General features: G+C 41.3%; 1 protein-coding gene across 8 annotated transcripts in view; it reads left to right on the forward strand.

The window, feature by feature from the left end:
* MLLT10 (MLLT10 histone lysine methyltransferase DOT1L cofactor) overlaps positions 1-27,469 on the forward strand; it is a 145,032-nt gene that overhangs the window by 110,950 nt on the left and 6,613 nt on the right. For 5 of the 8 annotated variants that reach the window (XM_069959044.1, XM_069959045.1, XM_069959051.1 and 2 more), the window contains 6 exons: positions 8,171-8,236; positions 12,385-12,490; positions 17,727-17,802; positions 24,163-24,317; positions 26,734-26,922; positions 27,053-27,138. In XM_069959044.1, the coding sequence (XP_069815145.1) occupies positions 8,171-8,236; positions 12,385-12,490; positions 17,727-17,802; positions 24,163-24,317; positions 26,734-26,922; positions 27,053-27,138 (678 nt within the window). The remainder of the gene's footprint in view (positions 1-8,170; positions 8,237-12,384; positions 12,491-17,726; positions 17,803-24,162; positions 24,318-26,733; positions 26,923-27,052; positions 27,139-27,469) is intronic. The other 3 variants (XM_069959046.1, XM_069959048.1, XM_069959047.1) reach the window with 3 other exon arrangements.

Genomic DNA, 27,469 nt, shown 5'->3' on the forward strand with positions numbered 1-27,469 from the left:
AGATAGATAGATAGATAGATAGATAGATAGATAGATAGATAGATAGATAGATAGATAGGAGGTATATAGGAGATATAAATAGATAAACAGGTAGTTAGGTAGATAGAAGTTAGATTAATAAAGTATAGATAGGAGATAGATAGTCAGTCTAAAACACAAGGGAACAGAATTACAGAAATACTTGGGGCCGTAAACAGGGTCCGTGAATAATAGTTTCAACAAAAGACTGCAGCACTTAACTTGTAGAAAATTCTTGCAAAACATTAATCCATCACTGCAGGAAAAAAGTGATCGACTGTACAAGTACAAGAACAGTTTTGTGAGGGGACTGAAACATCACTCACTGCTTTTCCCCACTGCTGATGGATTAAAGTTTTGCAAGAATTTTGCACAATTAAAGGGCCTGTAGCCTTTGGTAGATAGATAGATAGATAGGTAGATAGGAGATAGATAGATAGATAGATAGATAGATAGATAGATAGATAGATAGATAGGAGATAGATAGATAGATAGATACATAGATAGATAGATACATAGATAGATAGTAGATAGATAGTAGATAGATAGATAGGAGATAGATAGATAGATAGGTAATAGATAGATAGATAGGAGATAGATAGATAGATAGATACATAGATAGATAGATACATAGATAGATACATAGATAGATAGTAGATAGATAGTAGATAGATAGATAGGAGATAGATAGATAGATAGATAGATAGGAGATAGATAATAGATAGATAGATAGATAGATAGATAGATAGATAGATAGATAGATAGATAGGAGATAGATAATAGATAGATAGATAGGAGATAGATAGATAGGAGATAGATAGATAGAGATAACGAGATGATAGACATAAAAGAGGTTTATATATGGATAGATACATAGGTTTCTGCTATTCTTCATTTTGAGGACCAGTATTCTCCATTAATATATATATTGTGCCCCCCTCCAATAAGTGACTGGCACATTGTATGAGTTTAGCTTTTATGTCAGCCTGGTTCTGTATTGTTGCTGTTTATTAGTCATTTTGCCAGTATAAATAGTCCTTTATATTTCGGACTACTTGTAAGAAGCATAAAGAGTGTGCTATAGTGGAATAGTAATGTGCGGCATAGCTGTGCAGAGAGCGAGTTATGCAAATAACAGGGGGGATAGCAACGTAACGCTGCGTTCATTTCAATCCCCGGCTGCGTTGTCTTCCGTCCATTTTACGAGATTGATGGCTGGAGGCAATATCCAGCCATAATGCCATCGTCGGATTTCTTTTTGTATTAGTGTTTGACTGTTGCATTGAAATGGGAAAAGCGCCAGATAAATAATGTTACGAGTTCTTTTATAGAGTCCTCTCTTTTACAGTAAGCTGGTGATGGAATGACATTGAACCAAGCACAAGCTGTCTGTGGCCTTAAAATTTGGTTTAAGTAGCGTGCCTGTCAGCTCTATTGTCTGCTCTCCAGAAATCTCGCCGGTCCTGATGTCATCGGGATCACTTTAATAGCCTGTCAAGTTCTTAATTTTTGACAGATAATTCCTTTGCCAGAACAACATAGTCACTAATGTAAGAAACAATTCAGATCCACGTGTCACCGGGTCAGGTGTAAAATTTCTGCAAGTGTTTGAATTTTGGCAGTTTTTGATCTTTTATTTAAACAAAAAATTCAGTAAAATTTTAAAACATAACCAAGAATAACCAACCTGTTCTGTTGTTTTATTTTGAACAGTACACAGTTCATGTAGCGTTCCCTTTACACCATGGCATAAATGTGCAGTTTACTCTATACCTATGAGTGTGTTGCTAAACAGCAGATTTAAAATTTTTTTTTTTTTTTTACCTCCCTCAAAACAAAGGGGCGTGATTAAGTAGTCACACTATTACACACGTGACTGCATGTGTACTGCCATGGCTTGTTGCTGTTAGGCATGAAACAGGTTTGCTTTGGATAATTGCATTGGTATGTTGTATGTTCCACGTTTCCCCTTATCACAAAGTCGCATGATGACGCTGTATGATTAAACAGTAATAATACTACAAAAGATGCACTTAGATTTGGCGAGCCTGCTGCAGATCTGCATGGAAACTTGCAGAGCGGATTTGAATCCAAAGACTTATTGTGGAATTACAAAATTGCTAATTTTGTGGATTTTGGTGAGGAGTTTTTTGAAGATTCTTAAAAAAATTAAAAAATTAAAATAATTTTTTTTGTATTGACTTTCTCGACTCCCAGCTCAAATATCAGACTCAAATCCACAAACCCACAAAACAGTGGACAGATGTGGATGTCGTTGCAAGTTTTTCAGCAGAAACTTTACATCCAATTCAGCACAAAATGGGAATGTCTAAAATTCTAAATTGCGCCAAACTGGTTACTTTTTTCTTTTTTGCAAAGACAGAACTTTTTTTTTTTTTTTTTTTTAATTTTATAAAGAAAACTCCATAAATTACTAAAATATTTGAAGTTTAAAATCTGTCTGTCACTTCCAAATGTACGCTAAGTGTCTTCAATTACAGTAGGTGCACTATAAAAGTGCTGGACACTCAGTTGCTTTGTAAGTCTGGGTTCACATAGTGTTTTTTTTTTTTTTTTTTTTTTTTTTTTTTTTTTTTTTTTTTAAACATACTTTTAAAAAAGTATATGGAATTGGATGGTACAAAGAGATGCGGGTATATATGCCATGCTGCAGAATCTTTCCCCTACTGACATTATATAAGAAAAAAAAAATTGGTGTACACAAAATAGTGGTCAATCATGTTTTTTCTGTATATTAAAATAAAATTGACTGTGATGGACAGAAAAATGATTATTTACAGGTTGAGGGCCGATTTCCCACCATGTGTAGGCCATCAAAGTATATATGTGTTTGTGTGTGTGTGTATATATATATATATATATATATATATATATATATATATATATATATATGCATTATATTTCTGTTTTGCTTCATTCATTGTGTTTTTGTTTCAATATTACGATTCCCAATCTTATACCCACACGGCTTTATTACCGCTGAATAGTGAGCATATGGTTAGTGCCCTCTAGCTATCTTGTGATTTGTAAACCTATTTGCCGTTTCCTGTCAAAGCATCACAATTTGCCAGCTATGCCTCAGCATTACATCTTGCTGCTTCTTCTTTAGTTGCTTTGTTACTTCTTGTTTTAGTTTGTGTGTTTGTTTTTTTCTCCGTAAACTTTTTGCACTTTGCATATTGCCATTGAACGATGACATTCGTGCAACAAACAAGGCAGGAATCACGACGGTATAAGTTGGAATCTGGTTCCAGAATGCCACTTTTCTTTTTTGTTCTCCCAGTAATCTGTGCTTGTTTACAGATTTTTTTAATCTGTTCTGCCCCGTTTTTTTGAGCGTCGTTTTTGGTTTGTTTACTCGGTGTCTCCCCCTTAGTTTTTAACTTCCTCTCTCGGCAGTACAAAGCAGCGACAGAACAGGAAGCGAATAATCTGCTTGACCCCATCTCATTCTCAACAGGATAAGAAATGCAACTGAAAAAATAATCGTTTGTCAGCCGAGACAAATGTAAAGGGGTTTGTGCGTGGCTTTCTACGAGGTGTCACATCTGATATTAGGTACAGAAAAAAAAAAAAACTTACAATGACTTGTAGCTGTCGGAGTAAAACGAATCTGCGGAGGATTGAAAAGCGGCACTCTCTTCTGCGATTGTATCGAGCCAGTGAACTGTCCCTGCATCAGTCTCGGCAAATCTCTGGCTATATATCTATAGTAATAAAATAAGAGGCTTATTGATAGTATATAAACTGATTAAAGCCGTCTCACAGTCGGTTTTTCATACATGGGATGGCACCAAAGACTACGGTGGCAGTGAGTTCTGTACGGTTTAAGTACAATGAGATCCCACCCCCTTCTTTATGGAAACTCGACTTGTGGGCATTCAGCATTAGCCTAAACAATGGCTCTGAATATGTTAAGCCCCTAACAATTAGGGAGCAGTTTGGGGCATTGAATAATGTCGAATGATGCAATTGAACCTGACAGCTTGAACAGTCAGCCCCCTCATGGGACCTGAAAGTTGTTCACACTTGGTTTCATCTCTCATCACACGCTGAGTATTAAAGCCCTACTTGTTGGGAGCTGAGGCAAAAAAAAAAAAAAAAAATTTGTATTGTACAAATTTAACCCCACGGTACCTCCCATGTTTTATACAACACTTCCTGTAGATCTGTAAGAAGTTTAGGGGAAATGTCCAGTTTCTTGATGTGATGTCATCTTCTTTCACTAGTATGGCCACCTGTCTTATATGGGTTCCTTCCCCAGTGACCATTGGCATCTTTCTACTTTTTCTTTACACCAATCAACCACGATATTAAAACCACTAGTAGTTACCTATTTTCCCACCAAAACTGCCAATCCTTCTAGGCATAGAGTCCTCTGGCTTCTAAATGTGTCCTGTGGTATCCGGCACAAAGTTCAGTGCTTGGCGGCCCTATAGAGAATGAATGAAGTTCAGGCATGGTGAACAGAAACCATTGGTGGGGGTTCCAATGGTCAGACCCCTAGTGATCGGCTTGTTATTCTACGGGAATACCCCTTGGATCTCTACCTTGATCTCTTTTTATTCCCCTCACCATGTGTGAACAAGGAAGACACTTCCATTAGAGGGAGAAGACTTGCCCCATACAATGTTTAGGTTGCAAGCCTAATGTGAACAGTTTCTATATGGAAACAGACAAACCTGGATGTGGAAATTGGAGCGGGTTCCAAGTCTAACCCAGACTAAATGTTACCTGGCCACATACTGACCTCCACTTCCTGATTGACTCACAAGAAATGGCAGGAATTGCCCGCTCTGCCAATCACTGGCTCCCATAAAGACCCGCCCTGGCTAGTGATTGGCTAAGAGGGCATTGCTATTACTTCATAGGTCTCATTCATACAGACATGACCAGGAAGATCCTTATGGTGATGTCTCTTTAAGCCGTGAAAGATTTCCTCGATGACTTTTCAGTCATTCTTCATCTTCCTCGACTTATATAGTTACTAATAATTGTAAACTCCATCATTCCTAGATGGTGAATGTAGAGGCGGATGGATCTTGAGATAATTGTGTTTGTTGTGGGGGAGTTATTAGGTGGTATAGCGCACATCGTGTTATGTACACTCATAATTCTCTAAGTGGTTTTAAGTGACTCCCTGTAGTTTCTTAGTTTTTTCTGATCCTTTAATAATATGTGTACAGCGAAGTATTCCACGAGTCGTGAGTGCGTAAGTCTCAGAGGTGACGGCCGGGCATGCAAGCCTCTAGTAAAGCAGTAAGGCCTCGTGCCTCATCATAGTACAGTGGCTCCCATTCCTCTACATGGGCTTTTACTGTATTTCTGCATGGAAACACAATTCCTTACAGTGTCAAGTCATATGTACAGAAACTTGGCTAAACTTGCTTTCTGGCAACACCATAGTCTATAGAGTTTCTGTAGTTGTGCAGTATAGTGGTATGGGGGCTCAGGACCCCTCTTCTTGTGGTTGGTGGGGAAGCCTGCAGTGAGGTCCCTTCTGATCATCCATTTATCATATGAATAGATGACAATTTTTTTTTATTGTATAAGCACTTTAAAGGGGCGCGCTGGAGAATAAAAAAGTTTTTAAAATCAGCCATTGTCAGAAAGTTATATAGAATTGTAATTTACTCTCACGTCTTCCCATACTTATCAGCTGCTGTATGATGTCCTGCAGGAAGTGGTGTATTCTTTCCAGTCTGACACAGTACTCTCTGCTGCCACCTCTGTTCATGGCAGGTATTCTTCATAGCAGTAGCAAATCCCTATAGAAAACTTCTAAAGCCTAAAACTCCTTTTTGTTGTTCATTCTACTGCCACCAATGTAAAGTTCACCCAGCTTTCCCAGTAAATCCACTTCCTCCAAGTCTTGCCTTCGGGGAGCTTACAATCACCAGGTGACCGGACAATATCAGTGCAGATTTTGTGCATCTGTTTTGGCATCTTTCCGTTTTGCCGGCGATTTAGAGCCCCACTGATCATTGCTGGATCCGTGCCCAGTACATTTCAATGGCCCGGGTGACATTGCTTGGCCCTGGAATTTGTGTGTATTCTGCAGAACGTTCTCCATAGAGGGACGTCCACTGTTGGGAGCCAGCGAAAAGCCGATTTCAGCTGTGGAATTTTCCGGCTTGTTGGAATCCTCTGCCCTTAATGTGTATTGACAGGATGATTGCACTTTTTTAATAAATGCTTGCTATGGCCTGTTTTTCCTGTGAGTGAAACATGAATCTCCCGCTTCACATTTAATCCCCGCGCTGCCATTAGCCCCGCAATGCAAAGGTGTTAATAATGCGCAACTTAAATATTTATGACTTCTTCCTTCTCGGAGAGGCTGGAGCTCACCGCACCCTCCTTTTTGTGGGTCTGAGTTACACTTTAGAGCCCTGTAACCAGTTGTTGCCAGGAGTTGGGAGAATTAGTGGATTACAGGTTGACACCGTTCACACTCAGCAAATTAATAGGATGGTGCAGAACTTTTTGTGACAAAATTGAATTGCCCCTTATTGTCTAGAAGAAAAGAAACAGTGCCACACTTGCTTATGGGTTGTGTTTGGTATTGCAGCATGTGAATGGACTTAGCTACAGGACCACATACCACCTCTGTATAATGGTTGGTGTGACTACACATGCATTTGCCCTTACAGTGATAAGAAACATAAAACTGTCAATACTGCTTAAAGGGAACCTGTCATCAGTTTTATGCTGTCTGAACCATGAGTCACGGTGACAGTCCCCGGTGGCTTCTGCCTGCCCAGCCAGCCTTCATGAATAGATCTCTTCTTATTCCCAAACATCAAAATCTACCAAGCAAGGCAAGTGTGGTGTGGAGAAGCTTCTGGGCAACGGGGAGATATCCTTTGTTTTGACAACATTAAAGGGATACTCCGGCTATTTTTTTTAAACATATATATTGCTGCCCTTGCATATAACAAAATAAGCATCCTATTCTTACCTCACCATGCTCTTCTCTTCGGGCCCTACCCTTACATCCGAAACAGACTCTTCTTGGCAGTGACAGCCTGCTCATCCAATCAGTGGCCAGTTGCTGTCCAAATTCTGTCAATGATTGGCTGAGCCGACTGTTACTGCTGAAAAGGGTCCATTTCTGAAGTAACCGCAGGGGGGACCCAAAAACAATGCAGGAGGACCCCAGGAAAGTGTGACTAGGTATGAATAAGATGTTTAATATCTTGTATACAAGGACAGCAATATATGAAGAATTTTAGATGGCTGGAGTATCCCTTTAAATTGATGACAACTTCCCTTTAAGTCCATGAGAAGTTGTGGAGTGACCTCATTGTAGAGCATGTTAGTGGGCTCCTGCATCTCTTAAATGGGGTATTCTCATCTGAGACATTTATAACTTATTCACAGGATACGTGATCCCAAGATCAAGGGTCCTCTGACCTGCTTGTGGCCAGGAAACCAAAAATACCTGAGCCTGCAGTCTTCCATAGTTTGGTAACTCCCATTGACATCAATCAGAGATGTATAAACAATGTAGCTACATGAGCTTCGCTGTTTCCGCAACTTCCTACTTATGATTAATATAGTCAATGGGAGTCATGCAAATGGCATAAAACAGCCCATTGGGTTATTTTTGGCTTCCCGACCACTGACCGTTACAACCTAGCAGCTTGCAACATGGTGCGGTATATTCTGTGGATAGGCCATAAATGTTCAAATATTCCTTTAAATGATTGAGAATACTATTTCATAGACACAGGGAGCTTTGAATAAATTTCATTCAAAACTTTGCGTCTTCTATGCTTAGGAGTCCAGTAGGTGGTCTCAGTCAGAGAACCGCCCACTGGACTTCCAAGATCACAATGAGCAGATATTTTTCTTATTTCCCATAAACTCTAAATTAATCCTTTACTTTATTTTATATCGAAAATAGTAATAACAAGACTCATGTAGAGGCGGCTTGAAGAACCAACACGTTTAACATGCATGCGCGCTTAATCATAAGCTATGATTAAGCGTGCATGCACGCGAAACGCGTTGGTTCTTCAAGCAGCCTCTACATGAGCCTTGTTTTTACTATTTTTGATATGAAATAAAGTAAAGAAATTTTACCCTTGGAGTGCCGTGACCTCTCTCTATATTCTCCATTGCTGAACAGGCACGAGGCTGGCGCCTGACCCGTGCACCCTCTGACTATCAACTGGGATCCCACCTAATACCGGAGGTGAGCTGACTTCCATTGTTTTCTAAATTAATCCGCTCAGCTCTATAATATAGTCCCCTAAGTTGTACAATGTAACTGGTTCCCTTTAAGTGCAAGTAACAAGTCTCCCGGCTCATTGAATTATAGAAAGAGAAATCACTTGTGACAGTCCGTAGTCAATATTTGTTGATGAATCCTCCCACCATGTACGGTATTTCCTTCACGATCCCCTTGTAATTCTTGTTCGTACCCTTGTAGAAGACAACGGATACAGTTGTAATAAATGTACATATACATCCTCCACAGTGAGATCAGAGCACACCATGCTCTCCGCATCCAGCAGTGATGGGGTTAAGCAGCTGAACTCCGGCTCGGCAGAGATGAGCAGCGCTCTGCAGTCAGAAGTAGTGACTCGGACCAAAGTGATGGCTGTGCCGAACAGCAGGGGCTTGTTACCATTCTCTTCACTGGCAAGTGTCAGGACAGTCACTAGGAATTAGTGTATAGCCAGTCAGAGAGACATTAGCAGAGGTGGCAAAATGGAGAAGTGTGTTTTCGGGTAGCGCTCCTGGCTTTGTGTACAGGACGCCTTCTTAGCCCCGGTCGTCTTTGAGATGAGTGAACAAGTGTATACGCTAACCTCTCCATGTGCAGCAAAGATCATTTTATTTAGTCTTTACCTTGTTTAGGGCGTCCTTAACGTTGGACTATGCTAAGGAACTGATTGTGGATCTAGCAGCACAGAGTATTTAAAGGAGAAGTCCAGCTAAATTTTTTATTATGTATTGCCCCCCAAAAGTTATACAAATTACCAGTATACACTTATTGCGGGAAATACTTATAAAGTGCTTTTTTCCCTGCACTTACTGCGGCATCAAGGCTTCACTTCCTGCATAAAATGGTGATGTCACTTCCTGGATAACATGGTGATGTCACTTCCTGGATAAACATGGTGATGTCACGACCCCACTCCCAGACCTGTGCGGGCTGTGGCTGCTGAAGAGAATGATGGCAGAGGGATGCTCAGTGTCCTGTGTCCCTCAGTGTCCCCCTGCCATCATCCTCTCCAGCAGCCACAGCCCCCACAGCTCTGGGAGTCGGGTCGTGACATCACCATTTTTTTCCAGGAAGTGACGTCACCATGTTATCCAGGAAGTGACATCACCATGTTATCCAGGAAGTGAAGCCTTGATGCAGTAGTAAGTGCAGGGAAAAAAGCACTTTATAAGCATTTCCCGTAATAAGTGTATATTGGTGATCTGTATAACTTTTGGGGGGGCAATACAATACTTTAATAAAAAATTTTTGACGGACTTCTCCTTTAATACATATTAGGAATCATTGTGTACAACCTGTACTCATTGTGTTGAACCATTTATTTTCAGTTTTTTATAGTTTTATCCGTTGCGTTTGTACGTTTGGTGCTTTGAGCGTTGTAGCATACATAGAGTTAACGTGGTCCCGGCCCATACGAGGGTCTCCAGCGCGCCGGCACGTATCCGCTGCATTTGTGTAAGCACGGTCCCGCTGCCCTGGAGTGAACTTGTTTCGTATTTTAGGAATGACTTTGTTACTGTAGTGCACAAGTTGTTTCTATTCTGGAAGCGGGACTGCAGTATGACAGACACAGGAATGTTCTTAGAAAGGGAATGGTGGTGTGTGCGGCCAAGGGAGAGCGTTTTTATTGCAGCGGATTATGCAAGACTTTGGCTGCGTATGTTGGAGGGCTCATTTTCACGTGTTTGGCAGCGGTCCCAGTATAGGCCTTTTTTTTTTTTTTTTTTTTTTTCAAGCGGTGGTTAGCGACATGAATGAATACAAAGTTTTGAAGAGCTGTTCAGTAAGTAGGGCTGGGACGCTGCCAAAAAATCCAGCTCCTTATTTGAGGTCAGGGCAAAACGCCTATTTGTGGAACTGTCTATTGTGTCGAACACGTCCTCCTCCTTAGGCTCTCCTCCCCTTCCAGAGGAAAAAAAAAAAACGTGGAGCCGGGGCCGCCGAGACAGAACAAGGAAGTAATCACATAGTATGCAGATTTCTGGGGGATGACGGCGCCCCGTTCAGGACATATGCCGTCATGCGGTGTATCTGAAGGCTCAACCCCGTGACCTCCACAGCCGGCTTGAGATGTACAAGGCCAATCACTTGTGAGACATCTGTTGTCTACCTGCTCTTATGTTCTAAAGGGTTTAATAAGATTAAATAATTAACCGGATAACCACATGGTGACCATGCGCCGAGCCGCCATTATTAACAGGCCACTTTAGGGGTGAATGGACTCCTTCATACTGTGGTGTTACTTCATTTCCAGAGTGTCTGTTTTACATTGGTCTTAAAACATCTATTCTCCATGCTGGACTGCTGGATAGGTGATACATTCTGGATCATGGGAGTCTACTTGGACCTTAATCAGTCACCAGATCACATCTGCAAGGAGTTTGGAACTGTGGTTAAGCATGTGGGGGTCTCAGTGGTCAGAATACTAATAATCTAACATTTATTACCTATTCATTTACTAGAATACACCCTTAGGCCATGTTCATGTTCATTGCTGTCTGCAATGTTTAACTCTTCCGATATTACAATACCGTCCAGGTAAACATCACTTCTTTTTAATTGGAATGTGGGCACATTCGGGTGTGCCCGCACTGCAAATAGCAATAGCAGACAATGTAAAGTACGGCCAGAGCCGTGTATACACTGCGGCCGGGATTCCATAGTAGTTAATGTGATCGGCCACTGTAATTTAACAACAGCCGTTGTTTAATCAAAAAAATACAGTGTGTGAACAGGGGATATTCAAGATTAGAAAAACATAGCTACTTTCTTGCAAAAAATCACCACCAATGTCCTCAGGTTGTGTATGGTATTACATATCAGCTCTATTAACTTTGATGGAATAGAGTTGGAAAAACCCACACCCAAACTGAGGACAGGAGTAGCGCTGTTTCTAGAAGAAAGTGGCTGTGTTTTTGTAAACCTGGATAACTCCTTTAATTTACCCAAATGGCAGAGTGCCCTTTAACCTTAGTCCTGAATGAATGTTTCCTTTAAAGTAGTTCTCCACTTTGGATACCTGGCAGTGAGTGTTGAGTTTCCCTGCAGCGCCACCACAGGCAAAATGAAGCATTACATAGTTGTTATTAAACTCACTGGCTATCTGTGTAATATAGGACGGGATCGGTCCTCCACAGCAACGGACACTCTTTCTACCCAGTCTATACAAGAGATGAGACAACTCCAAACTCCCTAATAATATACAAGAACATGGGATTTCTAAATTGGACAACTCCTCTAATAATGTAAAACATTGTATTGTAATCACTGGAACAAATATGGAAAATACAATTACTTTATTACAAGGTGTAATATGTCTGCTCATGTCAGTGAACAGGTATATGGACGCTGTGGTGGTCATGATGCCCACGCGCTCCCATCACATTGCTTACAACAGAGTAGATGACAGAAAAAGAAGGGACAGTGGACCATAAACCCAGGGGAGCACCTCCAGGCTTTTCCTTCATATGCCAGGATGAGGATGCAAGGGCACGAGCCGCTGGTGTCATGTATTCAGAGGAGGGGCTCGTGTCTGTCCTCTATTGGCATACTGTCACATCTGTTATCATTACCATGTCAGTGCACTCGCATTGATCTCTTACATGATGTATGCCAGTGCAGGCATCTGTACACTTCTCTCCCCACACACCTCCAAAGGATTACAAGGTCCGTAGGCAATGATCCTGACCGGGCTGCGTAGTGACAGGAGCGGCCTGTCCGCGCCGTGACCTGTGCGACACCATTGCATCACTTCTCCTGTTTTCCAGACAGGGTTTAGTATTAAAGTATGAATGGGGGACTAATCCCCCCCCCCCAAAGGGGCTGGCCCACATTTATCATCATTGAATAGGCAGTGGGCATTAAAGTTATATAATGGAGGAGGGGTGACAGAAGGCTGTGGGTGCAACAGAATTGACTAACTTGGAAAGGAAGATGAGATCCGCTGTGATTTCATATAGATTTCCCAGAAAGAAAACATAAAAACATAAAATATGATGGCTATATTAAAATGCATTTCTTTGGTTTATTAATATTTACAAAGGATATAAAATAATGCTGTCATTCTCTATTCTGTGATCTATGGTAACAAATTCTCTATTCTCTCCGTGCAGGTAAATTCTCTTCCTGGATCCTTAGTGACTGTGACGTCCTCTCATCTCAGTGGAAGTAGGCAGAATCCCACCTCGTCTGTAGGGCCGACGGAGAACAGCCAGACAGGTAATGACAGCCCTGCGGATCCACATGGCACGTAGAACTGAGCGCACATCACTCCCTGTCCCCAGTGCTACTCACAGTCTAAGGGCCCTATTCCACCGGACGATTATCGTTCAGATTATCGTTAAATCGTTCGAATCTAAACGATAATCGTTCGGTTGAAATGCAGTTAACGATTAACGACCGAACGAGAAATCGTTGATCGCTTTATAAGACCTGGACCTATTTTTATCGTTGCTCGTTCGCAAATCGTTCGCATTGAATAAGACATCGTTCGGTCGTTCGCAATAGATACGAACGCAATAGCGAATAAATAGCGAAGAAGAAACGATCGCAATTACGATCATAAGTAATGATTATCAGTCCATGGAAATGAGTGAACGTTTTCAGGTCTTTCGCAATAGTGGTCGTTTGAGATCGTTAATCGTTAACGATTATACAAACGATAATCGTCCTGTGGGATAGGGCCCTAAGGCGGGGTTCACACTACGTATAACACTGGCTGTTCTGTAACCTGGCTGGGTCACAGAACGGTCGGTGTTACTGAAGATCATCCCGGTCCGTACTGCAGTAGCGGCCAGATGATTTTCATTTCTGGTGAATTTGGATGCAGGCGCACCCATGTGTGCCCGCATCCCAATACCCCGCTGCACACAATGGAGCGTGCAGCTCTCCGCCGCAGAATCCCGCCTGCCGTCTGTTTCAATAGGACAGCTCACGCGCCTCCGCTTCCGCGGCTCTGTCCATTCTCATGTCAATTCTTAGAGCAGAGAGTGGTGGAATTCTGCCAATTTTACTTTGTGAACAGACCCTAAGTGGACAAAAGGTGATGACTCTAATCCAGGTGTGAACACAGACCAATTTGCAGGAAACCACAGCTTTTAAATGTTAGCTATTGGAAAAAGTTCTCTCCTATTTTGCCAGTAATGGAGACATACCGCTCTCATGTTCGCATTACATAGCAACCCCCTTAGTCTGCAGTATTGTGCACCAGGTTGTAGTCCAGGTCACCAGGGCCGCTGGGTTGCTGACATAAACCGAATATAGACAGGAGTTAGCCTTGCTAACATACCCTCACCATTTTTCTTGTTGGCGACTAGAATCGGGAGTCCCTGATGGAGTGATAGGTACAGTATGCTGTGATGGTCTTCACCCACATATACTAGATGCAGAAAAGCGAGTTGCATTTTCTGTATACCTCCAGCTCACTGTGTTCCTCTGTGCCGCTTTGTTCCGCCAGTTTCCCATGACACACATGCCTTCTATTACATTTACCTCATTTGACTCTTGTGTAATTTTCTACAAGTCAAATCCGTTTCCGTTTTGCTTCCTTTCATATTTTTAATACAGTCCATCAACCAGCACAGGGCCACAGAATTACTGTAACTACTGCCAAAACCTTGCAGAATGACGGTAATCTGACCCAGAAAATAACTCCAACATTAATAATAATCATCATCATCATCAATATAAAGTTGATAAAACTAGGCTGAAAGTTGATCAGCCGGCCATTGTCCCTGCACATCTGCATGCTGCAGTGTATGGAGAGTAAGCTCCTCTCTCTGGGGGAGACTCCTTTGTTCCTTGAAGTTTGTGCATTGAGAGCTTTGTTGACATGTCCTGCTAGTCACGACTGTTTGCGGGAAGGGGGGGGATGGTTTTACCAGGGCACCAAGAATGATCAGCCATGTCTTTGCCAGCCGAGGGGCCAGAGGTCATTTTCCTCCCAATGAGGGAAGGGTAACCTTAAAGGGGCCAGCCAGGGCGGCTGCTTTTGTTACTGGCTACAGGCAAGTTTCCCCCCCCCTTCTCTCTCACTTTCACTATTATTGTTTTGACCGCTTATTGTTATCATATAGGCCGGTCTTGTTTCTTTCCCAAGGAGATCCATTTCCAGGGCTGGCGACAATCTGACAATTTTATGTGCAACAAGCAAAATTTAAGTATCCCCCCCCCCCCCTCTGGCCACACACCCATTGACTGACACACACACACAGGAGACCTCCCTCTTCCTCCGAGGCGCCCGCACGAGATTGGAGTTTGTGGTGTGCCGCAGCGTAGAAAGTGTTAAACAGCACAACACATTGGGATTTGCTGTGATAAGCATACAGATTAGCTCCTCACAGCTGTGATTCATTACTTTCACTGGAGAAATTAAAAGTGGCAGAGGGGAGGCGTACAGCAAATGGGAACCATACTCCTCCTCCGCTGCCGCTGCAGCAGACATGGGCTGATAGGAGACAGAACATCTATCCAGTTAGTTTAGGAAAAAAAAAATCCTAACTAGCTCTTACGTCTACTACAGTCACACGGAGCAGGTTATAAAGTTTATAAATCACATGTATTTATGGAAATCCTATAGCAGTGGATATACTATAGATCTGGGGTGTCAAACTCACGGCCATTCAGCTGTTGCAAAACTACAATTCCCATCATACCTGGACAGCCAAAGCTAAAGCTTTGGCTGTCCAGGCATGATGGGAATTGTAGTTTTGCAACAGCTGAATGGCCGTGAGTTTGACACCTGTGCTATAGATGATGGTAGAAGTAGCGATTTCAAGGGAAGTGTTTTTTTTTTTTTTTTTTTTTTTTTTTTTTTATAACCTTTCTTGAAGAAACCGACTGAAATGCTTACTGGATACACAGCTAGCTTATGATGATGCACGTTAACAGAAACTTTTGCTTAAAAGAAAAAAAAAATGTATATTTTAATTATAAGACTCCAAAATGAGTTGTTTTTTTCCCCACCACCACTTCTGGTGTCTGCCCAAAACATTTTATATGTATGTTAAAGGGGTTATCCAGGCTGAGAAAAACATGGCCCCTTTCTCCCAAAAACAGCACCTCTCCTGTTGTAATACCACACACAACCTGAAGACAGGGGATGGTGCTGTTTCTTTTCCAGGAAAGTAGCTACATTTTAATTGATGCTGGATAACACCTTTAAGCTGTGGATGTTAATGGTGGTCTCCACATTGAACTATATTATGGTGCGTTGGTGCGTTATGGAGCCAAAACCAGGAACAAACTATAAGCAGTGAACAGGTCATAAATGAAAGACTGAGATTTCTCCTCTTCTCAAATCCATTGCTGGCTTTGGCTTCAAAAATCTGTCAGATAAATCTGTGTATGTAAAAGGACCCTTAGAAGGATCTCTTGACAATCAGCTGATTACAAAGTATTCTCTCTACTGACTGGATCCCCAGTGGTCAGCTGTAGTTGGGGTGACCCAGCTGTACCCCTTCACATTGGGAGACCTGACACCACTGAGCAAGGAAAGACGGGCAAGGGGCCCCGGCACAAAAATCAGCAGACACCTAATGGCCTAAGATTTCACAGCATTTTTTTTCCTGTAGTACGGAGTTATGTCTGGTTAATGAAGGGATTTAATATTTATAGATATGTTAGGAGTCATATTATCTATTGTGAATGATATATCATATATATGTAATTGTTTTGAACAATGTTTTATGCAATACTGTACCATTACCATATTTCATGCTTTACATGACTCACCTGACAATAAGACGCACACCTGGTTTAGGCAACTGGAAACTGGGAAAAAAAAGTATTTCATGTTACATAAATGTCCCTGGTGGTCTAAGGCAGTGAAGGGGTCAAAAATGACAGGTCCACTTTAACAAACTCTATGACAGTACATTATACCCACACATACACAGCTCTGCTGCATGCGCAATACACACACACACACACACTCACACACGCAGCTCTGCTACATACAGACACACAGTGTAATACATATTCTTCATACCTACAGTATCTGTATGTCGCATGGCTGACATCATGGAAGGTCCCTCAGATTCTGTTCGGAGTATGTTCTCAGATTGGGCTTCTACATGTAGCAATCTGGAAGTGCTGCACATCACCTCCTGATTCCTCTTATGCTCAGCACTGATCTGACTGATCGCTGTCCGACAGGAGGATACAGAGGACTGTGCAGCTATCAGTCATTGCACAGTTCACCCAGCAGTCTGGAACATTAGGGAAACAGTCAGACACTGTTGGGAATATAAGACTAATATGTTGAAGTAATTCTGTTTCCGATTCTACATTCAGTGTGAATTGGGTCATATTTGTTAGCATTTCATGAGCACAGATTTTATAGTCTAACCCCTTAGTGACTGTAAAGAGTCCAAATAGGGTAGTTGGCCGTTGTTTCTGATGTACTCTGTACAAGCTTCAATTATTTAATATATTTTATGACAAGCTCTGTATGTTCCTGTTGTGTATGAATTATTTCTAGATGGCATACAACATTTATTCCAGCTTCCATCATCAAGTTTAGCTCTTAGTATAAAAAAATGCTCATAGTTTATACAGGTTTGCATGCAGATAGATAGAGAGAGATATATAGATAGAGATATAGATAGAGAGATAGATAGATCTTAGATAGATATTGAGATATAGATGATAGAGAGATAGATAGATCTTAGATAGATATTGAGATATAGATGATAGAGAGATAGAGAGATAATGATAGAGAGATAGGAGATAGATAATAGATAGAGAGATAGATAGGTGATAGATAGATGGATGGATAGATAGATAGATACTAGAAAGATTTTAGATAGATATTTAGATAGATAGATAGATACATAATAGATAGATATGATAGATAGATAGATAGATAGTAGAGACAAAGCTAGATATTAGAGTCCGTTATTGCTTTGTATTTGTATCACTTGACCCTCTTTAGCACTATACCATCCTCTATCACTGGATACAATCTTCCCCTATAGTAATAATCTCTGATGTGCAGAGGGAGATGGCTCCTGGCAGTGTCTTGCGTTGTTTTCTGTAATGTTTATGCCGCCTGTTCTTGGCCTCTTTCATTTTCCAGTTGTTTGTAAAATTTCGGATGTCGCTTATGTTGAGGAAAGCCAGATCACATGTCCCAGCCGGCCTGCTGTGCGGCGCATAAAAAGCTTTGTGATGTCAAAGTCCCCGGCTCTGTGGGAGCTGGGAATTATTAATTGGCAACACATAGTTTATCTAGAATTAGGTCATTTCTTTCTCATTTGAAAATGAATCGCTTCTATGTGGTTAAAATGATTGAGAGAAACATCCCAAATTGTCATGAAATGTCCTGGCCATCAGAAGAGGATGATTATAGAGAGGAGATAGCCAATGTAGGTCTTCACATCACTGCTATGCTACTGGTCAGACAGGTTATATTTGCCTTTAAAGTAACACGTGTGTTTTCCGACCTGTTTTACAGCAGATCAAGATCTTGGAGACAATGGTCGCAGTCTGGCCGTGAAAGTCGTCTCCCCGAGAGGAAGCCTGTCTCCGCGGTGAGTATTCCTTTCTCAGAATCACACATCTGAAATGAACAAACCTCTCATCGGAGGCCAGTGATTTTGTTGACATTTGGAGGAATAATAAAGACAGCCTGTGGACGTGGAGAAATGGCTGCTGGTATTTTCTGAGGAGCAGGAATTTGCTTTTGTATGATATTAAAACATGTGCTGAAAGGCTGTCCAGCTTCCTCAAGGGACATACGGGGGGCGTCTCTTGCCCTGGCAGTGAGCAGCCTCGGTTCTTATAGTTTGCTGCTCATCTTTATTAGCACCTCATTATGCCGCTTGTGACACCCCTCATTTATTATCTTCCTTTACCATCTCATCTTGAATTCACATTGCTTACCTATCTTCCTTGAGGAGGTCACTGTGCAAGGGGGGAGAATGAGATGCCGTAATCAGGGTGTACATGGTCTTCATCCGGCATGGTGGTGGGACAGGAGACATATATGCCAGGCTTTCCCTTGCTACAATGCATCTATAATTTTAAAAAAAACAAAAACTTTTTTTTTTCTTACGTGTCTGCAGCAGTATGTATCTCTAATGTCATTAGGAGAAAAAAAAATGTAGTCCCATCCTTCAATCATACTCCCCTTCATATGACCCTGTTTCTTACTAACACATTATTGCTATGTTAGTAAGATTTATAGGACATCTGTATTGGAAACTGAAGGATCAGACTACAGAGTTTGTTTTGTAGTCTGTTACCATGGCGATTGTAAATGCAAAACTGTAGAAGATTTTTCATTATGAGTAAGTGTAATGTTTTACCTGTTCTGCAATACACATAAAACTCATTGATTCGCGTACACTTACTGTAATGCTTGTTTTTTTTCTGTGGTGGTGCTGCAGGGAAACTGAACACTTACTGCCGGGGTTTCCCACAGATTTAGGCTGGATTCATACTAAGTTTTTTGCAAAAAAACGGATGCATGTATGTGCACCTGTTTTGACATTGAATTTCTTTATAAAAAAAAAAAATTATTAAAATGGATCCATTTTTTTTAACTGACACAAAAATGAGGTCGACTACGTTATTGTGTATGTTAAAAAAAAAACCAAAAAAAAAAACAGGTCCGTTTTGATCCATTTTTTTTTTTTAAATGGAATTCAATGTCATAACTGACACACACATGCATCTATTTTTTCCATCTGTTTTTTTTATCCGTTGTTTTTTTTTTTTTTTTTTTTTTGCAAAAAACGGATGGAAAAAAAAAACGAATTGCAAAAATGTAGTGTGAACCCAGCCTTATCTGTAATAACTGGGGGGACCTTAGGAGGACAGGTTGCAATTGGCTTATTGTCAAGGAACCCTTATAAGTAAGAGTTCAGACTCGGGGTGATCAGCTGATTACACTCCATCGATACAAAGGATGGCAAGCAATGATCCCTTTAAGTCGTCTCCATTTCGGATCTATTCTCTATAATCCTTAGGACCCACAATAGTGTAAAAAATATGGGATCTTATGGGCTGGACAAAACTTTCCGTCAGCTTGGTGAACCATGAAATCCTTGCAGACGTCTTGCAAGATTTCGAGCCAAATTGTGCAATTCCACAACACATCAGAGGTAATGTATAAGGCTTTTAACACTGTAATTGTTGTTCTTTAACTAACCGAATGGCACTTAAAGGCAATAATTTATTATTTTGTCATCACAAACTACATTTGAAGAGCGGCAAGTCTACTGCTTGTCTATGGCATCCATCTTACCGAGCCAATAAAGGTAATGGAAAGAGGGTTGAGCAGTGTGCTGGCTCAGCACGAGATGACCTCACATAAACAAATATATCTATTGATAGGTCTGCCACATTAGTGCTAGCTAAACACACCATCACTTCTAGGACATTAGTCATTGAGCTTTGGACAGTCCCTAGATGTATATAGTTTAGAAGAGGTCCACGACTTGTGCAACGTCTATCCCTTCACTGCTGTATGAATGAATACATCATAGTATAAGGAAATGGTCACAGCTAAAGTTTTTTATTGCCCTCCACCCAATTCTAGACCAGCCTTTCTGGAATCATGTCTGCTTACAGAGGTCACCACATGGAGGGGAAAAAACAGGGACGACTCGTTTGTCTAGATTGTTGTCTATTATTTACATGAATATAGGCCATAGCTCTTTCACAGAGTATTGATGTAAGTCTCCTGCCCAGTCCAGCATTGCAATAATTAAAGAGGTTTCTGTGTAAAACAGTCCAGTCCCCCCCATTGAAGGGGCTGCAGCCCTGTGACCATTGTTTACCAGGAGCAGCTTTGCACTTATTGTAATGGCGGTGTCTGAAGCCTAGTTTAGTTAGCTGGAATGGGACTGAACATCAGTAAGTTGCAGTACCATGCGCAGCCACTACAAAATTTATGGCGCTAAGCCTGGTAAGCAATGAACAGGCCTGAGGGTTCCTTTAAAACAGAAAGATTATCTGCCAAAGATTTGAAGCCAAAGTCAGGAATGGATTTGAAAAGAGGAGAAATCTCAGGCTTTCCTTTATGACCTGATCTTTGTTTATAGACTGTTTTTTGCTTTGGGAGATAATCTGTCAGATAATCTTTCTGTGTAAATGGACCCTAAGGGCCCTATTACACCAAAAGATGTCTTGCAGGTTATCTGACACATTTTTTCAGCCAAAGCCAGGAAGAGACTATAAACAGAGAAAGACTATAAAAAGGAAAGACTAAAATTCCTCCTCTTTTTAAATCCATTCCTGACTTTGGCTGAAATAATCTGTCAGACATCTTTTGGAGTACCGCAGCCCATTCAATCAATCAATCAATCAACCAATCAATCAATCAGCAGCTTTAAAAAAATCCACCAGCAAAAAGTCCTAGACAGACCAGAACCATGGAAATCTGCTGTAGTCACCTACCTGCTATATCTGCTGTGGTCACCTACCTGCTATATCTGCTGTAGTCCCCCACCTGCTATATCTGCTGTAGTCACCTACCTGCTATATCTGCTGCAGTCCCCTACCTGCTATATCTGCTGTAGTCACCTCCCTGCTATATCTGCTGTAGTCCCCTACCTGCTATATCTGCTGTAGTCACCTACCTGCTATATCTGGTGTAGTCCCCTACCTGCTATATCTGCTGTAGTCACCTACCTGCTATATCTGCTGTGGTCACCTACCTGCTATATCTGCTGTAGTCACCTACCTGCTATATCTGGTGTAGTCACCTACCTGCTATATCTGCTGTAGTCACCTACCTGCTATATCTGGTGTAGTCACCTACCTGCTATATCTGCTGTGGTCACCTAACTGCTATATCTGCTGTAGTCCCCTACCTGCTATATCTGCTGTAGTCACCTACCTGCTATATCTGGTGTAGTCACCTACCTGCTATATCTGCTGTAGTCCCCCACCTGCTATATCTGTGTTAATCACCTACCTGCTATATCTGCTGCTCATATTAACATCTAAATATAAAACATATAGCACAATGCTAATCACCCTTATGTAATATCCCTTTAACCAGGCATTCATTGGATCATTGAATATTATTCTCTGGCTTTCCATATTTTCCATATTTTGCATTTTTTTTTTCAAAATAAATATGACAAAGGAACCAGCCTCGCATTAAAATAAAAATTCCTATCGTTTCTATGAATTCTATGCATATTATAGGTGAAACCCATTTTTTAAGATTTTGTTCCCATACAGCCTTTTCAGCTGCTTTTTATAGCCTAAAGAAAGCTGAAGCTGAAGAAAAAAAAGGAACTAAAAGATTCATGGTCCCTTTTTTTCTTGTTTTTAGTTTGTGTGTTTTTTTTAAACAGCTGTTTTTATGGAGCAAAAAATGACTTGTAACACATGGTATGAATATAACTCAATTCTGCAGTGTCATATTCTGTCTGCCTCTTCCTTTGTGCTATCATGCAGTTGATAAAGGGGTCCTCTGGGCAGGGGCCTTTTTAAATATATGCCCGGAGACAAATTGTTGGAAAATAATAAAGTACACTTACCTCCCTGGCTCCCGCACACAGTTGGTATCTTACCGATCCGTCCTGCTGTTTCGCCACTTCCAGGACCTGGTGTCTGTGATTGGCTTGGAGGGCCTGCAACGTTACAGCCTCGGGACCCAGAAGTAGCCAAACAGCTGGACTGATCGCAAGATATCAGCGGCGCCATGGAAGCCAGGGAGGGAAGTGCACTTAAGTATTTAGAAAAACAACCCATCCCTGGGCGTATATTATTTAAAAAGGTTCCTGCCCCGAGTACCCCTTTAAGTTACCACAAGTAGTGGAAGATAAAAGGGAATATGACCACGGGATCAGACTACACAAGGTTTGTTTGTTGTCTGTTACCATGGAGACATATAATCTCCCTAAGAGTTGCTTTGATTGATAAACATTGACGTTATTAAAAAAAAAAAAAAAAAAAAAAAAAAAGCTAATTGTGGACATTGGGCCTGACCCCCTTTGAAAGCAAGAGGGAACCCGGCCCATTCGTGGATTATATAGACATGTTATACTACATGTATGAACAGCTGACGCTGCCCAGGGTTTCTGCAGTGATATATATATATATATATATATATATATATATATATATATATATATATATATATATATATATATAAATATTTTTTTTTTTTTTTTTTTTAGAAAACCCTCTGTGTGTGTGTGTATGTATATATGAATGTGTGTGTGTATGTATGTGTGTGTATATATATATATATATATATATATATATATATATATATATATATATACATATACACACAGTGTGTGTGTGTGTTTCCTCCCCCACCTTAAACATTATTAATCAGATAAGTTAAGGAGCCGGGGGCAGGAATTCCCGAGCTCTGGAAATAAGTGAACGCCATTCAGCAACTTGAGCTCATTCCCCGTGGTTCCTCAATTCTCTCGCCTTGGAAGGGCTCGTCCATCATGGTCCTAGCAATTCATTTGAGGGCCCCAGATTCCGGGTAGCAGACCTGCGATCATAAGTCAGATTGACTCGCAGTCCCAGCGAGAATACTTTGCATTTGTTTTTCAATATGGGATTCTCCAGTGAAGGAGCCCGTCTGACAGCTGAAAGACTGATCACAGCTTTTTAATCCTGTGTACATTTTTTAGGGAAATTGTATCTGGCTTCCACTGCCCATTACCAGGAGCCCTGTGAGAGTCACCTGTTCTCCCAGCTTGTGTGTTTGGAATGGAAAACCTGTATTTTGCTTATATAACTATGTAAATATTAGAACAATTAGCCCTCATGCGGGAAAACTACCGTCAGCATTCTTTGGGGCAATTAGTAGTTACATTGTTTTCAGGAGTCTGGAGGGGGAGGATGGAAGTTTAGACCTATTAAAGGGACACTAACACACAAAAATAGATATGAGTACTACCTACTGGATTTACTAGTGTTAATAATTTTAATATTAAAAATAATAATAATAATTATAATAATTATTATTATTATTATTATTATTATTTTGTTATTTTTTGATGGGGTTAAATGGCCCTTTTCCTGTCCAGGTATATTTTTGTGGAAGGGAATGGCGATTTATGTCCCATTCCTAAATCAGCTGTCGGAAAAAGGTATAAGGGGCTTAAAGGGGAATAAACTTTTGCTTCGTTCCCCAAAAGGTTTTTGTTTGTTTCGGCAGTTTTCATAAAGTTCATGCTAACAATTGAGTTACAGGGTTCAATGCTTTGGACAGTCCATTTTTTAATGGATCCAATGAAAATAAAAATGGTCCTACTGCTTCAATCCCCAGTGATCAGCTGTTTAAAACTATTGCAGTGCCACCACAGGAGAGATTTGGTATTACATAGTGCTGAAATAAAAAATTGGCCATTCCATGTATGTGTGTACCAGAGCAAGAGAGTCATCGTAGCTGCTCCACCGCAGCTTATTTATGGAGGTTACTGCTATTACCCCACCATTCTCTAATAACTCATCGTAAATGGCTTTGATAAACTTTTAATTTTTCAGCGCTCATTTTAATTCATTTAGTGTCTCACAAGAAGGTAACTAGTAGAGATGAGCACAATTTGATCATGCTCGAGTTCAGTCGTTCGGCATGTGAATACTAGTTCCTGAAGAAGTTGGATGCAGCCCTAGGGAGTCCTGGCAAACATAGATACAGCCATAGGCTTGTCAGTTGTTGTTTTTTTTTCTTCAAATCTATATTTTCATTTGTTTTTTCATATAAACATACTAAACATACATTGTAAACGGCAATATATTAGACTGGGATACAGTAGTACAATTGGAGTGTACTTTTGCGCACAAATTCCTACGACAGCCGTACACATCACACTCTGCGATCCCATACTCCCCGTTACGACTATTGTCTGAAAAGTATACAGTGTATATTTTGTATAAATTTGTGATCTGATTCCTTGTGGCAGGTCGCCTCTGAACAGTCTCTCGACCCGCTTTGAACAGTCTGGGAATGGCAATCCAGAGAGTGCCTCGCTACCTGTTACCAGTATAGAGCAGCTTCTGGAGAGACAGTGGAGCGAAGGACAGCAGTTTCTGCAGGAGCAAGGGGCAACTAGTGACAGTAAGTAGTATCCTAACAATGCCCTCTCCACCTTACTCGCCAGTTTTGTCCCATATACATCTTGTGTGGTCGTGAATCTGTAACAAGCAGTGGAAATAAATAGTGCCTGCATACTTTTATGCATTGCCATGCATAGCACAGAGGTGTATGTACTGTGCTGTGATTGGCCAGAGAAGTAAGGGAAAGGAAGCCCTGTGTGTGTACTGCTGGGAAACAGCCCAGATTGGGTGTGGTTTGGAACTCACTTATATTGAAGTAAATGGAGCTTAATTGCAAACCACACCTGAACTAGAGACAAGAGAGGGGGACAAAAGGCCATGTTTTTGTAGTGCTGGATAACCCCTTTAAAAAAAAAAAATATCTTTTGAAACAACAAGCAGATTTTAAAGGGATAACTCATGAAGAATTGAAACCAGTCTCTCTAAACTATGGCAATTGGTTATTACACTTCACTGCAGAGACCATTGCTGTACTGTAACATTACATTACGGACATTTAAAGATATAGACATCCATATAATGTATGGACAAGGCAGGTCAGCAAGAGCAACACTCCACTGAGAAGGAACTTGTGTAGGGAGAAGCTCTCTATAACACCTATATGACCCCTGCAAACCTGGTTGGTTCACCTTCAATCTTTATGGCCGCCTTTCTTTATGGTCCGGACAAATCACTTATAACTTTTTTTCATAATCGATAGGAAAGCCGAAACGTTTTCTCTTGTATTGTCACATAGGGGGACTAGAGGTTAAAAGTTTTCCTCCTAAAGTGGATGTCCTCCTTCTTCTATCTGATATTAATGGTATCCTGAAAAAAAAATGCTAATTGCAAGGAAATTCATGCAGGGATAATCCTTTAAACATGATAGCTAGAGGACAGGTTTACCCATGTTGTCCTGCATCTCATTTGGAGGCACTAAGAGCCCCTTTGTATGGGCTTAAAGAGAGGAGGGGGTCAAGTGAAATCCTTGGGAAATGACCAGATGTGACTATTCCTGATCCAGATTTATCTTCTGGAATAGAGGTCAAGCAAACAAAGAAAACTTTATTGTCCGCTGTCTGATTTTTCTGCAGACAAGCTGTGGAGCAGCAGAACCATTTAAGCCATAGACCTCCTCCTTTATACAATTCTGGGGGCTTCCAAAGCTTTGGCCCTTCCTGGGAGGACGCAGAGGAATCAGTAAGCAGCCTGCTATTTCCAGGGTCCTTTCAGTAATCCCATCAGTATTGTGTTTCCTCTATCGGGAGTGAAAGCTCCAGAATACAATTCTCCCAAAGGTATCACATCAACGGCTGGAAAATCCTGTTCTTTAAACCAGGTTTCATCTGTGCAAAGGAAAACACCACGCAGTCGGGCAGCAGGGGTGGAAAACATTTGTGCATATATTAGGGCAGAACAATAGCGTTTGGTTAAACTCGCAGCCGATTCTCCTGTAGCCAAAGCTCATGTTACGTTTGGCTTGTCGGTGTTTATCGGAGTGAAGGTGACGTTTGCCAGTGCAGATTTCACTCATGTGGCGCCACGAGGGCCTGCCGGGAAAATCTGCTCCCTTCAATTTCATCAAAGAGCAGGAAATTTCTGGTCCAGGAATCTCGGTGGTCAGAATCTGATTAGGAGTGACCCTTCTCCTGCCGTGACATCATGCCGGGCATAGCGGAGAAGAATAGCTTCTGTTCAGCCTTCCTAGTCTGGGAAACCTAGGCAGCAATGGACGACGGAGCAGTCAGCCTCCCTGTCTCATACTTTACATCATGGATTCATGATGATGGTCATTAACTCTTTCCTGCCTAGCCTTTCCCCCCTACTTTCTTTTAATACCTAAAGTCACGAGCCTGGCAACATATCAGGTTTCCATCGTAATTGGTCAGGTATGCTAAAGTTACATTGAGCTTCTTAATATTCCATAGGTCGGACCCCCACCGATCATGTCCTAGCAATAATACTTTATAAGATGGGATTACTTCTTTAATCAATGATGTTGCAGTAGGATATTCTATAGCCTGGTGTATGCATACAGTATGGAAGGAGGTAGGTTTATTTCTAATGTAAGTCAGATGACGACCACCAAAATATGGGTTAGATTCTCTGATTACATTTCTATTGTTCTAAGAAGTCATTACAACGGACTGTATTCAATCTACCAGAGACACATAGGATCACTGTAATACAGACATCAGACTATATACCCTTAAATATCTTTATGATAAAACATGTATAGTGTTGTAGCAGTGATGTTGGCGAGAGGACATCTGCCCTTGGTCTGTACGAGCAGTGTGGTTTAGGTGTCAGTAAGAACCTTCATAGAAAGCTGTGATTGACCGAAGCCATATTGCACCGTAATGTTATTATTTTCTGTCTGCCACCATATAGTGTATAATGATCCCACCCTCCTGACAATGTCTTCCCTTTGGTTCTAGTTTTAGGTATGCTAAAGTCCCTGCACCAGCTGCAAGTGGAGAACCGACGACTGGAGGAACAGATCAAGAACCTCACTGCCAAAAAGGAGCGGCTGCAGCTTCTGAACGCACAGCTGTCTGTTCCCTTCCCAGCTATATCTTCCAGTCATGCGGCTCCTCCGCCGCTGCACACGTACCCAATGCAGAATGGTAAGAACTGGATATGGGCTGTGTATTCCTGGGGTAACATATGATTATATTGTTCCATAGTAAGGCAGTTGCAGAAAGCAGGACGTTACTTTCTATAGTAATCCGCTGACCAGTATCTCCCTGTTTCTAGTATCGAGTACAGACGCATTGAGCATCAGTAAAAGTCCTCACCTTGGAAACTTCCAGACCGAGAGCGCTCACCCAGCCCCACATCAGGTATGTCAGCGCTTTACTGCTTACACTGCAAAATTAATAGATGTCCAGGAAGAAAGCCAGAACCCTCCCAATAATTAGCGTCTCCATACTATAGATTGACTGTGTTATTTGTATGTGACATAGCAAGTGCCTGCCCCGGTGTGATGTATTCGGAGCCAGTCCTGTCAATGTAAAGGTCACTGTACTTCATGTGGACCTGTCACCACCGAGGCGGCCATATTGAGGGAGGACAAAGACTTTTCTGAATTCTGCTCTCTTTTATTTGAAGTAAATCAATACGTATAATTCCCACGGGCTTCTCCCATCATTGACTTTTATGACACGGCAGTCA

The sequence above is a fragment of the Dendropsophus ebraccatus genome, chromosome 2, assembly GCF_027789765.1.
Source record: "Dendropsophus ebraccatus isolate aDenEbr1 chromosome 2, aDenEbr1.pat, whole genome shotgun sequence".
Taxonomy (NCBI): domain Eukaryota; kingdom Metazoa; phylum Chordata; class Amphibia; order Anura; family Hylidae; genus Dendropsophus; species Dendropsophus ebraccatus.